Source organism: Saccostrea echinata, unplaced genomic scaffold, assembly GCF_033153115.1.
Source record: "Saccostrea echinata isolate AGI-Se365-2 ecotype Australia unplaced genomic scaffold, CSIRO_AGI_Sech_v1 ptg000010l, whole genome shotgun sequence".
Lineage (NCBI taxonomy): Eukaryota > Metazoa > Mollusca > Bivalvia > Ostreida > Ostreidae > Saccostrea > Saccostrea echinata.
The window spans coordinates 3,116,397-3,133,474 of NW_026889759.1; the positions used below are offsets into that span (position 1 = coordinate 3,116,397).

At 32.6% G+C, this 17,078-nt stretch overlaps 1 protein-coding gene and 1 long non-coding RNA gene across 2 annotated transcripts; both read right to left on the minus strand.

The window, feature by feature from the left end:
* Nucleotides 1-1,116: 1,116 nt before the first annotated feature.
* On the minus strand, nucleotides 1,117-5,597 carry LOC133184598 (uncharacterized). The gene is made up of 3 exons (XR_009720824.1): nucleotides 5,342-5,597; nucleotides 1,960-2,036; nucleotides 1,117-1,722 (listed from the first exon to the last, which is right to left on the minus strand). It is a non-coding gene; the product is annotated as an uncharacterized LOC133184598 (long non-coding RNA).
* Nucleotides 5,598-7,770: 2,173 nt separating this feature from the next.
* LOC133184599 (probable proline--tRNA ligase, mitochondrial) lies at nucleotides 7,771-16,949 on the minus strand. The gene is made up of 14 exons (XM_061319684.1): nucleotides 16,911-16,949; nucleotides 15,170-15,346; nucleotides 14,706-14,883; nucleotides 14,354-14,427; nucleotides 13,640-13,717; nucleotides 13,132-13,204; nucleotides 12,864-12,971; nucleotides 12,121-12,217; nucleotides 11,646-11,677; nucleotides 10,702-10,763; nucleotides 10,265-10,344; nucleotides 9,979-10,114; nucleotides 8,059-8,238; nucleotides 7,771-7,894 (listed from the first exon to the last, which is right to left on the minus strand). The coding sequence occupies exons 2-14, from the start codon at nucleotides 15,344-15,346 to the stop codon at nucleotides 7,787-7,789; spliced, it is 1,383 nt and encodes a 460-aa protein (XP_061175668.1). The 5' UTR covers nucleotides 16,911-16,949; the 3' UTR covers nucleotides 7,771-7,786.
* Nucleotides 16,950-17,078: the final 129 nt, after the last annotated feature.

Here is a 17,078-nt window from a genome sequence, read left to right on the forward strand (position 1 = left end):
GAAGATTGAAATTATATTCACTTTAACAGAGGTAATGGGCAGATATTATCAAGGTATAATGACACCTACAAGCTATATACATGTAAAACACTATTACACAGATTGAAGCAGCTAGATCACTTTCTGAGTGCTATAATCTGTCCCAAAATCGTTTTGTGTCTCTCTGTAGGATTTATAGATAGCTAGGTCTCCACTTGACTTCTGTATTTGAAGTGTTTCAGTTAATACTGGTTTATCTTCAGATGGTATTTACAATAGCTCAAATTTAAACATAAAACTGATAAAACCTTAAAATGTAAATGTGTATTGTTCATCGTTCTCAGAGATTCACTGATATTAAGGATTCTATATTATATTAAGATGCCTTATGTTAGCATTCAGGGACAATATCTGGCCCATTTTGACAAAGTGTTTCTCAGGTGACAAACAGAAACTGCAGTTGATATACCTGTACAATATTTATACAAAGGTGTCAGTATAGTTATGCTTTGTTTTTTTTACATGGAAGGCCTCTTTAATTTTGTCCTAAATTTTACAGATTGTGTAAATTGAAAAAAATGAGCCTTAGTCAGTTAAGATGATGGAAATGTAGACTGTTTCTACTGAAAATGACTCTATTCGTTATGAATTTAAGAGACAATAATGTAATACAGTGTACATCTCCCAATCCTAAAATCACTTGATTTGCATATGGTGTCTTTCTACACATCAGTTAGGCAATGTAGTTGAAGATTAAATGATAATTCAAAGAACTTATCCCCCCCCCCCAAAAAAAAAGGTACATGAATTTTAATTGGGAATAAAGAATTGGTAATCATAATAAAAAGGAGTGTGAATATAACATCTCCCTGTACCATGATGAAGGATGGGGCAGCAAACAAGTTGAGTTTAATGATTGTCAGACAGTAACCCCCCCCCCACCCCCCCAAAAAAAACATCAAGTGATTAAAGTATGCTATGTTAACCATGCACGGCTTTTTGTTTCATGTATCTGTTCATTAATCTTATTCAGTGTGTGGGCTTGAAATATGTCCAAAGTCTTCTAAAATGAGGAAAAGATTTATTTGTTTAGAGTTAATTGAATTAAACAATTCATGTAAATTGGAAAAACAAGAATTGAAAGTGTATATAATAATTTATTAACTTTTAACTATATAATAGCCAGTTGATGAAATTAACACTTTTTATTACGCTGTCAATCATAATTCAATTTCAATACAGTTAAATAAAGACAGAATTTAATTGTGACAACACAAACATGTCTATACATTAAAGAGTCCATCATTAGTAATATTCCAATAGCAGTGTACTTCATAGTATAATACTGGTATAGATCACAGTAATACATTTATATCAAAAAAATGCACCAACATTCCATGTTCTGCATTTTAACTCACACATTCTTCCTCAACTTTCATCCATCACAGTAAAATTGGAATAAGTCAGACTTCCAATAAATTCATGTTCATCCACACCATGTTGTGAAGACAAATACATCACAGGGTAAAAAAAGTAACTAAAGAAAAAAAATAGTCCAGGACGGATAGTCTCCCTTGAGTGGGCTCTTTTGTGTGTGTGTGCTTTTTCACTGGTTTAAAAGTTCCTTGCTTTATCTTTTTGAATAGTAAGAAATGAGTTTAAGAGAAAACTGTTTTGCCAATAAAATCCATTTTACTGATCCAGTGATACATAATTGAAAATGACCTAGCTTTAATTTTATCCCTGAAAAGAAATTAGAAAAGTAAAAATCAATTTAGTTAATTGACAACTCCATTAAACTTTAAAGTTACTAAGAATTAGAGCATTGATACATAGAATTATTATCATTTTTAATATAAAAATATTAACTTTAAAATGATACACATGTAAAATAAAAAAAACTCTGAGATTTATTAAATTTTTTTTAGGGTACATTTTCATATTTCATTAATTCTGTAAGTTTCCGAACAGTATACTAACCTATCACTATTCTGCTGCTTGTTCCGTCTGTTCAGACTCGGCGGCGGGGGGATCTGTGTTCTGTGCTGGCGCAGATTCTATAAAAGAGACATGTTTTTTTGTGTAAATATATTACTGGATGCACATTTTACCTTAATAATAAAAATAGAGCATTTTCCCCAATGACGTATAAAATACAGCTTAAAATTATTGGGAGTTTCCTGCCCTTACGGTCCACCTATTTTGACATCTTAATTTTTGAAACCTATAAATCCCGACCCTCGTCCGTAAGCTTTCACCAGTCTCTGATTACTTAAGGAATTGAATTTAACAAGCAAATTCAAAGAGCTGTGGTCCCCAGCTTTTGGTGTCTTAGTGGTTATGATGCAGTTATTTATGGCATATTGTAACTGTCTTGTCTGTGTGTCCTGTCTTGTCTGTCCATCATACAAAACATATTTAAAATTTTGAATTAAAAAAGTTACCGTCAAGATTTAAGTTACATCATTCAATCACATTTCAAGATCAAGGTCATGAGGTAAAATTCTTAATACAGTCCGAAAGGTCTTATTATATACAATTAATGCACACGTGAAAAAAAAGTCTCTTCTGCATGCATGGAGCAAAAGTTTTGGCCAAAGTAAGTAAATCAAACTTCTAGGTCAAGGTCATGATATAAAAAATGATAGTTCTTCTTGAGAGAAGTAGTCACAGGTAATGTACATATTAAATATGAAAGCTTTACCTTCTTTCAATCAAAAGTTATGACCAATGTTTAAATTTTTGAAAAGTACTTTAGGCTTAACTTTAAGGTTAAGGTCACGAGGTCAAAAACCATAGTGCACTCTGAAAAGTTTAGTAACAGGTAATGCACATGTCAAATTTGAATGCCGTATCTTCTTTCATTCAAAACTTATCACCAATATTAAAATTGTTGAAAAGTAGGTCAAACTTCAAAGTCAAAAATCATAGCACATTTGGTAAGGTTTTGTCACAGGTAATGCACATGTCAAAAAATATGAACGCCCTATTTTCTCTCATTCAAATTTTTATCAACAATGTTAAAATTTTGAAAAGTAGAAAGTGACGGGTTCAAAAAAATAAATCATCGTTCATTTGGAAAGGTCTTGTCACGGGTAATTTACTTGTGAAATATGAAAGCCCTATTTTTTCTCATTCAAAAAGTTGTGACCAAGGTTATTTTTTTTGTGACAGACTGACAAATGAGATTTAAGTCCCCTCACTGACAGACAGACGAATGAGATTTAATTCCCCTCCCTTTCACGAAAGCGAGGTACAAAAACGAAAATTATAGAGGTGCTAGTACGTATGTATTAAGAAATTATGTATCTTTATTACATACCCCCCCCCCCTCCACATCACTCCCCGTATATACACACGTGTCTTCGGATGAAAAAATGTATGTTTTCCAATAATTTTTATCTTGCTACAGATTTAAAATGAACGACTTACATACATGTATGTATCTATCATATTATCTATCATGCAAGTGAACTGTTTACTTGTTTATTAGTTACACATTGCAAAAACAGAATCAGAAATTATTATTTCAAAATACTATCTGTCAAAGTTCGTTTGGTTACAAAGTCCTTTAATAGAACATATACAATAAAAAAGTGCACCTTCGCGAATCGTAATCAGCTTTGGACTCCCCCCATCAACATATATATGAACCGGATCGTGTGACGTTTTAAGCTCAGCGTGCACGCATGCTAGCAAGATTAGGGGTATTGTCTGAACTGAACTTTAGCAGCTAAGTTCATTGTAAATAATTTTCATAAATCTGCCAAGCCTTTTGCAGTGCGGTTAATTTTTATTGGTATAGACGGATTAGACTTAACCTTCCCCCTCCTTGTTTCATTGCAAGTCTCAAGGCCGTTAATAATCTGTGGCCAGGCCTGTCCCTGCTTTGCACTCATGAAATGTCTCTTGAGGGCCAGTCGGGAAGAAAAAAAAGGGGGGTGAGCGAAAAACGAGAATAATAATAATTTTACTGAATTATCCGAAACAAGAAATAAAACATGTAAGATGTTATTTCACTTCGAAGTGACTTTTAGGGCAACTAAAATGGAGGTATACATTACTGGACCATATTAATTTTGTGAATAAAATGAAAAATCCGATTAATGGGTAGGGGGACTTAGGAATTCTCTCTCTTCCTCTCGTGTAATACGGTCTTGTATCAATTTTCTTTCAAACCAGTTATCATTATTACTTATGATGTTGGCGCATTAAACAGTTTGTGTGCTAATTAATTTTCTTTGCTCAACCCCGTTCACGATCATAAATTCCTATTCAAAGGCCCTATAATTAAAGTTTTGACATACATGTTTTGCAATTCATACAAAACAGGATAAGACACGAAAACGTTGGAAGAAAAAAAATGACTAAAACTCTAATTAGTACGAAAAACAGACAAATGAACATGCATCCCGTGTTCCATTCTCCGTTGTTACGTAAAAAAAAGTTCTAATATTATTATTAAGAGGACGTCCCTACTTTTTGCATGAAGTGAAATCCCATCACTTCTTTGATAAATAATTGATATGTTCGTCAAAACCTCCGAAAACAATTTTTTGGTTGACTTCCCGCCACACACTAGTGCTAATTATTACGATTGCTTTTAACTTCGAGTATATACATGTATCTTGCTCTTTGACGAGCAGAAATTAAAAAAAAAGGATGTTTAAAACCCTTTATTAAAAGTTGATCGATAAAAGTGTTCCAAGATAAAGTATACTTGTATATCTAAGTTGTCTTTTCCTCGATTATGCCTATATGGAAAGTCATAAATTCCAGATTGGGTTTATATTTTTGTGTAGCTATGTAGCTACTATCATAAATATTTAAAATTTGTTACCAGTATCTGTTTGTTAAACATATCCATAGACTTATTTTGGTCGATTGGTATAAGATAGCAGATAAAGAACACGAGCTTAATGCCAAATAGCTAAAACATTGATTTGAACTATGTTTTAATGGGGAACTGCGTAATTATAGCGATCGAACAAAAAAAATAACAGGTTTCGATCTGTGTTGGACCTGTTTCATTTATGATCTACTTCCTCGAATAGGGGTAGAATGTTATCTCCACACGCGATTAAGATGCCTTTACTAGACGGGGGACCTTCTATTATTAAAAGTTGACATCTCGGAACGACACAATGTCTAACTGTGGAGCTTTAAAGAAGATTTCAGATAACTAAATCATCAAATGACTAAGCTTCTACATACATATATCTTCCAGAATTTTCGTAATTAATATGAAACTTGTTTTACAATCTGCAAATAATATACAAAACTTGCACTTCTACTGAAATTAGTTGCCAAATCCACATTTTAAACTCAAAAATGAAAAATCGACAAAAAAGGCATTCCTTACCCGTCTGTGTTGCGGGGGCTTGCTCCTGTTGCCCATTGCCCTCTGATGGGCCTGTGGTTGCTGTTGCGCCTTTGCTGTTGTTACAACCCATCTTGCTGCTATACGCTCAGTTCTAGGTCCTCCGTTTTTTTGCGATGTAAGATGATTACGTCTCCGCGGTCGCAACACTGACTTTTGCCCGAATGCAGAAATGCGCCAAATAGGATTTTAATGCTCTCGATCCGCTTTTCCTCCTTGTTTACAATGCTTTTGTTTTGGGTCGTTATGACTACCTTCGTGTGATGTTTTTGATTGGATTCAACATCATCCATGAATATATTTATGACCAGTCGTTGCCCGTTCCTCGCGAACCACCAGATAAGGAATTAAAAATCTTTCTTTTGTTTTAACCGGTGATTATTAAAACGCCCGTTAATTTGTTAAGGTGGGATTTTAATGTTATACAACGGTATAAAGACAATTGTGCCTCATTAAACTGGTTCATTCGCGATTATTAACGAATCAATCAACCTAATTATCCCCACGGATACTCTTCGTATCAGAGTACCGATCAGGATAAGTTGATCACACGAATCAATAATTAATAAGAATGTTACAGGTTCTTCTCGCGAGAAAATGGACCAAAGATACAAACAAATTACGATTATTTTGCAAACAAGGGGAAGATATGCATCCCAGTATTTACAAACCAGGAAGAAAATTAAAAGGATAGAGAGAGAGGAAGAAAAAAGGAGAGAGAGAGAGAACGAGAATCTATTGTATTAATTAAGCAGAAACAGCTTTCTATTCCCATTCTTCCACAGTATTTGTGTAGTTCGAATTTATCTAGTCACAAGATTTTTAGTAATGAATAACTACTTCTGATCATATTTTCATTGATGGTCAATGAAAGATGTCACACAGACATTAGATAAAGACACGGTGTTTGGAACCCCCCCCCCCCTTATTCGTTTCTTACTCTTGTAAATAATGAAAAACTGTACGATATTTCACAAGGCCAATTATTCGTACATGACATTTGGAAAACCTTCTCATATTTTTTTGATGGGGGGGGGGGGGAGGAGGATAAAACAACTAACTACTGGTGAAAGCTTTCAAAGTTAAGCCTTAATTCGAGTAAATTTCAATGACATCTCGAACTTTCATGATTGTCGTTGATTTTTTTTTTTTTTTTTAAACCATAAAATCAACCTTATGTGTTTTATCAACTGAAATAAGGTTAGGTGATCGAATTTTAAATAATGAATACATGAAAAATGACCGTACAGAGGGGGATGATGTTGCTTGTGACGTGTGTTTCCATCAAAACTTGGTATAAAATTACAGAATACGTTAGTTTACACGCTTATCAGACTACAACCCTCGTGTCGTTCGACATATTTCATGATTACATATCAAAAAATCATCAGGAAATTCTAGGGTTTTTTTTCATTTCCAATATGAGGAGGTCTTCCATGTCAAAAATTAATCCAGTAACTTTTATTTTCTTTAATCTTTGACAACTTAAAAAGCTTTTTTTTTTATTTGGAAAGGAAGGGAATGGCTAATTTGGGAATGAGAGGAAAAATGATTCCTATGTACCCAAAATTAATAATTTATAAACATTGCCTTTCGTCTGAAGTATATACATAAAAGCGTTTAAAAAGCGTGAAATTACAAGATTGAATGCGGAGACATGTTTTATTCATTGTGTACAAGATTAAGAAATGTAATCTTCAATTTTATTTCTACTTAAAAATCAGCTTCTGGTGAAAGTTATTTTGAAAACAACATATTTTTAGGAGACATTTTACAGCTCTCTAGACAACAATATGCATATTTCTGTGATGCACAACACATATTCTTTGTACACGTATTTACGAGTCCCCAATGATTACAGATGGTAAAGCTAGACGCCATTCCATATGGAGCCATTGAGTACATTGACATTAAAGAAATGACGCACTTGTCGTTGGACACGCAACAAAATTATTGGTAATTATAAATAACTCATTTCTGTAAACCGAAAATCCATTCCTGAAACATTTCAACAATGTTTCACATAGTTGTAAGAATGGGTTTGTAATTGGATTGTTACTAAGTAAAAACAGAGATTTTTACAGGGCTGCATTTTTCCTACCACTGTATAACAATGTTGGCTCAGAATCAATTCCATTTGATAAGGTTTCCCTGAGAAGTATTGATAGAAACTCAAGAAAGTCATCTGCATCACTGATAAATTATCCTTAGGAAATATCTTTGTCTGAAAACTTAATCAATATTGTATTCATTGATACACAAATAAATATTCAGTGTATTGACAATTGTATGATGTTCTCTTGTTCTTTACCCCCCCCCCCCCCACCTCTCTCTCTCTCTCTAAAGCAATGTATTTCATGCCCACCCAACACCATATCTTACCTGCATAAGAAAAAGAAAGAAGATTTACAACATTTTAGAGAGATTTTATTTTTTACTGAAATAATCAGCCACCTGTGCTATTGTTAAATTTGTTATAGATTCATTATCAGAATAAATGTCTATCACTTCCAGCCCATCTTCTCTTTCAATAGCCTGTAAAATCAATCAATGCACACATTTAAAACTACAAGTTTTTTTTGCAGGTTAGAGGATATGAAATGACAATAGAAGTACATAACAACTTTGGTCCCAGCTATCAAAGAGCTAATTAATAATTAAGAAAATGAAATCTGCAATAATCCTGTGGAAATGTTTACCTTGTTGCCAATGACAACGGCATAAGGAAACCCTTGACACCTGGCATCCACAATTCTTCTCCCGATTGTTATTGACAACCGATCATCAATAATTACCTCCCCTGCTGTTGATGGTATGTACTGTAGCTGTTCATATAGCAGTTCTGTTAACTTTCTGAATTCATCATCTGATGCTCCCTTCTGAAATTCAGCATCAATAAAAATCACATGGCGTAAAAATATATTATTATAGATTAAATTCTAGATTAAGGTGTAATGACCCTCTGCTCAAAATTTCATTAAATTTTTTTTTTTAAAACTTCCCAACATTGGTTTTCATCTTTAATTATAGCAATAGATTCAAATGGAAAACATTGCCCACGTGGTGCAGTGGTTAGAGCGTCTGCTCTAGAGGCGCGAAGTAAGGAGTTGATCCTTACGTCGCGGGTTCAAATCCCACTGTGGGTCATGGAGACCGGTCCTTCGGATGAGACCATATAAACCGAGTTCCCATGTCGCAGTAGGTGCTGGCACGAAAAAGATCCCTCACTGCTCAATGGCTGTAAGTGCCGAGTATAGGATAAAATTTGCAGCTCTCCGGAGGCAACTGGTGGCATCTCTGTATGAGTGAAAAATTCTCGAGAGGGACATTAAACAACATACAAACAAACATCAAATGGAAAACAGTATGAGGTATGAAGTGGTGTTTATTTTTTCAAAAAAATTTATGTATGACCATGATATGAAGAAAGTTTGAAGCAGAGAATTGGAAGAGCAACAAATTATAATCATTTACATAAAATTTTAAAATTTGAGGTTTATATGAAAATCGTACTTAGTGTCATACATATTAAATTCATATTAGAAAACATAATAAAACAGAATATCAGATTTTAATCTGTGCTTGAAAAAAAAAATGCATCCTTCAACGAGTTATCTTTCTTTAAAATATTTTTAACAAGGAAAAAAATTGTATTAATAATGAAAATTCTTTAAATGGTACATGATGCATTACTGCAGTTTTAAACTGGAAAAAAGGATAGAACTATATAATTTGTAAGTGTTAAAAATCTGGATGCAAATGTTTTAGGTCAATTAGAATCAAAAACTATGAAAAATATAGGCAGAAGAAAATAGAACTCAATGTTTCCTCCTACATGTATGCTGGTTTTAATTGAATTGACTATTTGAAGGTCTCCACTACTTAACTCTGTTATGACAAGCTATGGGTAATTTCATGATTATTTACTTGGGGAGTTATCTCTCTTATCAGAGGGTAACCCCCTTAAATCAAATGCCTATTAAGATAGCATGCTTTCAGTTTTGCATAAAAATCACACTGCTGTAAAAATTAAATATGCATACATTTCTATAATTGTCTGAATCACTGTATTGAATTCAAGTTAACAGAACCCCCCTGCAATCTCAAACTAACAAATTACACAAAAAAACATCCACTCTGAATGACTCAAAATTTTCATTTTGAACTTTTTTAAAACATAAAATGCCACAACATTTAATGTTTGATATCAATTGAACTGTAAATGTGAATTTGTGCAAACTACAGGTGTTTGGTTTCAATTAAATCTGTATTCTAAATATCTTACCTAGAATTCATTAAAAAATATCCTATCATACACAAACCCTTTTCTTTTTATCATTAAATGATTGTTATGTGAACAAGAAGTTTGTGAAAGAATTATCTCTTTCTGTAGTCAGTGTTTACCGTAGAAGGGATGAATGGCTCATGCTGCAGGCATAGCCCCATTAGCCAGCATAACCCATTTCCACCTCCTACGACAGGGACATGGGGCTTAGACTTTAGGAGGTGAATGAATTATCAATAAAGCTATAAATATTAAACACTGCAAATGCCTCCACTCCCTCCTCAGCAATTCTTCTAGAGAGAGAGAGAGAGAAAGAGAGAGAGAGAAGACAAACCTTTTGTGGTATAATCACTATCTGATATGGTGCAATCAATCTGGGCCATTTGATGTGTTTCCCATCACTCTGTACTTCTACGGAGGCCTGTAAAAGCCTAGACACACCCATACCATAGCATCCCATCTCAAGCACCCTGAAAATAGTCCAGTATTTAATCCGTAGTCTATACACAGTAAAAATATCAATCTGGACACTACTTGCATGATTTGTACTTATGGTGCTACAAGTTTAATTGACAAATTGTTAAAAAGAATTATTTAGAATGAATAAAGTCTTTTCTCACTTCATTTTCTGATCTTCTGCTCTATACATGGCCCCCAAAGGTTTTGAGTATTTTTGTCCCAAGAGGAATGCATGGCCTACCTAGATATGTTAATATATAACTTAAATTGCAAACAACTTACACCTAAAAAAATAATATGTTAACTGCAACAAATGATAAGTAATTGCAAAAATAAGGAAAAAGTCAGCTCTATTTATCCATACTACTGAGAGATACATTTTTTTAATGATGTGATAATTTTCAGTAGTACAACATCTAATATGATTTGAAGATCTGTCTTGAGCTATGGTAACTCTTAGTCAAAGTCAAGTGTAGTATTATTGTCCTAGAAATCAAACAAGTTCCAATACTGATCAAGCAAATGCCTGCATGTATTCTAGATCTGCTGTTTGAAGTTGCATATAATTATGAGAAGGTTTGAGAGATTTGTTTTTTACCTCTATGGCATTAAATGATTCCAGTCTATTGGATTTACAAGATGAACATTCGTCTTCTTTTTCTTGTTAAAAGAAAGAAGGAAAAAAGCTTGACATAGTAAAACATGCTTATAGTGAACATTCAAATATACATGTAATGAATTTACACTTACAGTGAAATGATTTTTGTTCCTTGTGGTTTTAAAAATTTTGTGTAATATTGTGAATTTAACAGATATAACAAATTATGTTTACAATGAAGCAAAATTGTCTGTCCCTGGCCTTTGCTATAAGCGTGTTTACTGTACAAGTATCAACCTATTCATAATATATGACACAAAAACTGAAATTTAAGGTTCATCAACACTCTGATAAGAGAGATAACTCTTACTGGTATGATTGATTGACTATTTCATGTATTCCTTTACAGAATTGTCAAAATGCAATTTCAATCTGACCAATTTTGCACTGTAAGGTATGCTGAAATAATGTGCAATTTAATTATCAATCAAATTCTTTTGGAAAATTGTGAGCATTTAAAACAAAATTTTAAAAGAGTGAATAGAAGGCTCATGAACCTTAAGAATAAGCACAGGTATTTGGTAATACAGTTGAACTTCGATATCTAGAACATGGATATCTTGAATACCATGGATATGTCGAAGTATTTGGGAAGTCCTAACCATGTATTTCTCAAGTATTTTCCCCTCGATATCTCGAACCCTCAGATATCTCGAAGTTTTTTCTTGGTCCCATCGAGTTTGAGATAATGAGGTTTGAATGTATAAGGGGTTTCAAATGATTATCAACTTATTCACTGATGGAAAAATGGAATTACATTATACATTTAATAGCATGTCAATGGCATGCATCCAAATTTGGACATGACACTATCATGTTTACAAATAAATAAAAGCAGTTACATGATATTCTAAACATACAGTGATAACTGAACATAAACATACCTAGAACTTCTTTATTACCACTGTACCCACAACTGAAAGAAAGCAAAGGCAAGAATTTAAAGCTGCCATTAGTATACATCATGTATGAACAAACTTTTCACAGCTAAACTTTAGAATAGTATCTCAAACTCTCCAGTATGGAGGTAAAAAAAATACCCCTGAAATATCCATCACTTTGAAATAACAAGTTAAAACTCAAACTGTAGTTGGCCAAATACCTCAGTCTGACTTGGTCCTGGTTTATGATATATTTGCATTTAATAACTCAAACTGCATTGCATTTTTTAATGTCTGATATAAGGTAAAAAGAATATGACAATAAATATTTTATCTCGACTTACTGTTTTGAGTTTTTTTCAGTCTAAGGGGGAGAACTTCAAAACAGTTTCTGATATAGAAATCTATCAATTGAAATAAATGTATTGGAAATAAAGCATATTATTGCAAGGTTTTTTTAAACTTCAGAACTACCTGCCTGGTACAAGTGTATACTAGATCCTCCCCTACACCTGGACATTTCAGGTGAAACTCATGTGATTGAGACCCCCCAATCAAGCCAGTGGCTGCCTCAGCTGTAACAAAGGGGAAACACTAACAATGTTTATCTATAAACACTAACAATGTTAGCCTAAAAAACACTAACAATGTTCACCTAAAAAAATGTCAAAACTGAAGAAAATATAGCCACAAGGTTGTATTTGCTGTGAGTCACCATAAAAAAAATAATTAAGCATTCTGTCAATGTTTTGGAATTATGTGGGTTTTTTTTATTAAATAAATTGGTGTATTTTTGTTTTGAAACTTTCCATACTACAATTCAAATATTTTATAACATTGAATATGCCAAAATGTATTCTAATAAGACAAACATTTGCATAAATCTCAAGCTCCAGTGACATCCCCAAATAGAAATAAATTATTTCCTCTAAAGTCTTTAGAGACCACATTGCCATGGATACTGTAATTTACGGACTATATGACGATGCTTTCAATAAGTCGAAAGGCTATTTTTTTTTAACTTTTGGGGCCTTTTTTGTAAACTTGAGCCTTAGAAAGGTCAATTCTTTGAACAGGGCAACGCCAACAATTCTGAGGAAAAAAGTATTGACCTATCATCCGTAAATTACGGTAATCTAAAATTGGACAGATTCAAACTGAGCAAGAGAGTGTATTGATGAAAGTGAATGAAAGATACAAGACTTCTCACTCTGCAAATACCTTTAACAAACTCCAACTGAAGTCTCTGTAGAATTTTCTCATAAGCCTGAATCACCTCCTCATAGGTACTTTTTGCATCCTCCTCTGAGGTATGAAAAGTATACAGATCTACAAATAAACAAAAGAAAAAAAAGGTAAAAAATGATAGGCCTAATAAAGTAATTTTTTTAAGTGAAACTTTTGTCTTCTCCCCCCCCCCCCCCCCCCCCCCAGCACACACAAACATATACACACATAATTGGCTGTCAATTTACAAGAAAAAGGATACCTTTCATTTCAAATTCCCTACTTCTTAAAAAACCATGGTGAGGTGCTGGTTCATCTCTAAATTTCTTTGTTATCTATAATAGATTAGGAATAATTTCAATTATATTTTGTGTCAAAGTTCTCATTATTGTTAGCAGAAAGTAGACTTTGCAAGAATGAAATTTTCTAATCAGACTTTTTCTTCTGGCCAGAAAAAAAGAAAAGTTAGCATTTATTTTGACAGTAAGAAAAGTATTCAAAATACCCCTTTTAATAAAAATAATTAAATAAATAATAAGTTTCAAGAGTATGTGATGATTTGACATCAAATAGGACAGTTACTGTATACTTGAAAATTCTAATCCAATTCTTATTTAAACCCCATCAACCAAAGATGAAAGTAAATATGGACTACATGTATTTAAAAAAAAAAACCCTTTTCTACTACATGTACCGGCAGTACCTAAACAATTTTTGTTCAAGTCAAACTGTTACGGAATCTATTTAATGCATTATGCTGTTATCCTTACTTGATATAGCTTGGTAGGGAACCTGTGCTGGAAATTCAGCTGACTGGCTAACAGCTCTGTAACAATTTCTTCATGTGTCTTCATAAAAAAAAATGTTTAAAATCACACAAAAATCTGATTTTTTTTTTTTTTTTTAACAAAATCAAAGTTTTCTCAAACACATGCTTTACAATCATTTATTCAAATTCAATGAAATATATAAAGTTACCAGAGTTATCTCTCATTGCTTCACAATAAAAAGACAAAACACTATTATGTTTTTAGATTCATTAAGAACTATCAATTATTGGGCTTTGATGATACACCTTCTACCATGTCTTATAATATTTTGATACGATATATCACAATATTCATGCCATAATATGATATACATCATATTTTTAACTGGTTATAAATTTCTAATTTGTATTGAAATAAACATTCATACTAAAAGCTGTATATCTAGATCTGTTGTAAAACAAGTTATTTAACAAAAGTATTGTTAATCAATACATATTTCATGTTTACATCTAAATTTAAAATATTTAATTTACATTTTAAACCCAAAATGTTTAGTATTAAACAAAATAATAATCCTTCCTACCAACCTAATTTTTTATTTACATATAATACAAAGTAGTAAACTAACATATATTTTTCTTGGGCCTAATACTAATCATTTATGAGGATTAAAATAAATAAAGCCCAGCTGTCATATCTGACATTCTCTCTTACAGGACCAAGGCAATATCCTTTTTTATGTCTGTCCTCTAATCTGAATAACTCTGCTCCCATTGCATCCCACCTCCCTATAGAAAAAAAATATATATATATAACAGCAATTTAACATAATACAAAAATTAAATAGCTATCTTAACTAAATACAGTGCAGGAACAAAATTTACATTTGATAATTTAGATAAAAATGACAAAGACTGAAAATTTAAAAGTAACTTTTTTTTAACAGTAAAACACATTTGAGCAATAAGCAATATATAAACAATTTATATCTCTTGAGAAGCAGTAGCACATTCAGAACATTTAATTTTAATTAGATTATAAAAATTATCAAAATCAGTATACACACCAGTGGTTTTCCAGAGGCGTTTTGGTACCAATGATGGCATCTGAATTTTCTCCGCTCCTATAGCTTCCATTTCTTGGTCTATAATCTTGATTAACTTTTGTAGAGCTCTCAGACCTTGAGGCATAAGAGTGAATACACCTAGCGAGCTAGGATAGTAGATTCCATTGGCCAAAAAGAGCTGAAATGTGAAGAATCTGATTAAAATTAGTTCTTAAATTTTTGTCCCTTACACTCATTTATGAAGTAGCAAATCAGCAGTGAAGGAAGCAAATGAAAATTTTTTATTAGTCTGTAAAATAATTTTTCTGTTGATTATGACTATCAATGCGCTACTTTGAAAGAAAATAGTGGATTTCACATTTAACACAGATAAAGAATTTCTAATACTGTATGCATATCTAAAAGAAAATAATAACGAATTATTCAACAATGCACAAATATTAGTACTGTAAACAAACGCTTACTCTGTGACTAATTGAAGTTATCTCCCCTTGCTTTGGGAGATCAGTAAATTTCTGGAACATCTTTGACAAATATTTTGGCTTGTTGTGTAGAAAACTTCTAACCAGTATTCTCCTCCTAACAGACAACAGCTTATTTAGGGTCCTCCATTGATCTATATTTGCTGTAAGTAGCTTCATCTGAAAGAAAATTGGTGAAATTTTTATTTTCATCTTCTTGTAGCATATCTTTTCAGTTTCATTGCTGTTGAACTTTGTTTTTCTGACACAGATACTGTGAAATCTCTAATGTTTGTGGAGGTTTAAATTTAATATTTGTTGTTTTCAAGGTATGAAGAGACCCATGAATTCATGTCTACCATGAACTGTAAAATTTCATAAACGTATATATATATTACTCATCAGTTCTTCATCCAAGAAATCATATCCCCATGAATCCATATTTTTTCCTCAGAACACAAAAATTTTACCCCATGAATATATGTGATTTTACAGGATATCAAATACAAGAGATATGCTGAACTGAGAAATTGCTCTTTGGATACCAAGTCATGTTTCAAGTTGTTCCTTTCAGTACCTCAAATTCAAGTTAATGGTTGAAAACTCCAATCAATTAGGCCACAGAGCCTGTTTTCACATAGAGTCTGACACTATCTAAGTGTGATAACAGGCCAGGCATTAAATAGATTCTCCAATTTACTAATGAATGTGAATTAATTACTATGGTAAAACTTGCTTACAGCAAAGAATTTTGTTTTTATAAACATAAATTAATATTATATCCATCAAGTTCACAATATGAGTGATTTAAGCTGTCGATGTACAGGTTTCTTGTACTTTACAATGTTCAGTGTAACACGGTACTGTCCAGGGTTCAGTTCCCGTATAATATCCAATCACTGAGTTCAAGAAGGGTAAGAGATTTTCAGTGTTTTAATAATTACATTCTGGTAAAAAGCAAAAATAAAACAAGTAATTTGAAAAACAATTATTAAGATATAATTGAAGGAGAGTGTGATTTTCAGTAATACCCTTAATTTTAACTCCTGCCCCTAAAATATATCTGGGAACAAACTTTATCTAGCCTGAACTGTGGAGAAGTATATATGTCGATATTATTTGTCAACGGTGAAACCCGGACAGGTACGAAGCCTGGATGCACATAACCCGTATGGTTTCTGCGCAAAGGGTGATAACTCTAAATAATAAAACATACAATACATGGAAAATACCACTAGCTAAAAATAGACAAAATACAAAAACCATCACATCAATATTAAAAGTACACATGCAGCTAATGTATGAAACAAAACCTGAGGCCTGTTCAAATGAGCGAAAGTTCACAAGTGCTTGCAAACATTTCTGTAAGAGGGATAAGGAATTTTAATGAGCGTTAGAGAACATACACAATGTTGAACAGGCCTAAGACTGAGCGCTGAAAAACATTAGATAATAATAAGCAAAGTGTCCTGTGGGTGATCAAACAGGAGGTAAATTTAACACCTTGTCTGATATCAAGATACATTTTTAATTTACCAATTGAGATAGGCACATATACTATGAAAAGGACTGGGCTGAATATTATCATTTTGATCTTAGAATGATGCGTCTTTCACAAATATCTTAAAAAGTACAGTTCTAGTCTGGGGAAATAAAACGTAAATTCGAATTTTCTCTGCAGAGAATCTAATATGTCGTTTATACATTCAGAACAAACATAAGATGAAAGATAATACCAGTTTACCGTTTAATACTGAGCATTTCATTTGACGATGAAAGGAAATAGGAAATTGGAGAAACTGAGAAACCCTATTATCAGTATCAACACTGTGTTTACAACTTGGGAGATACTATTATTTGAAAATAATTTCCGGAATTTAAAAAGAAATGAAAATGTTTATTGATTGCTGTT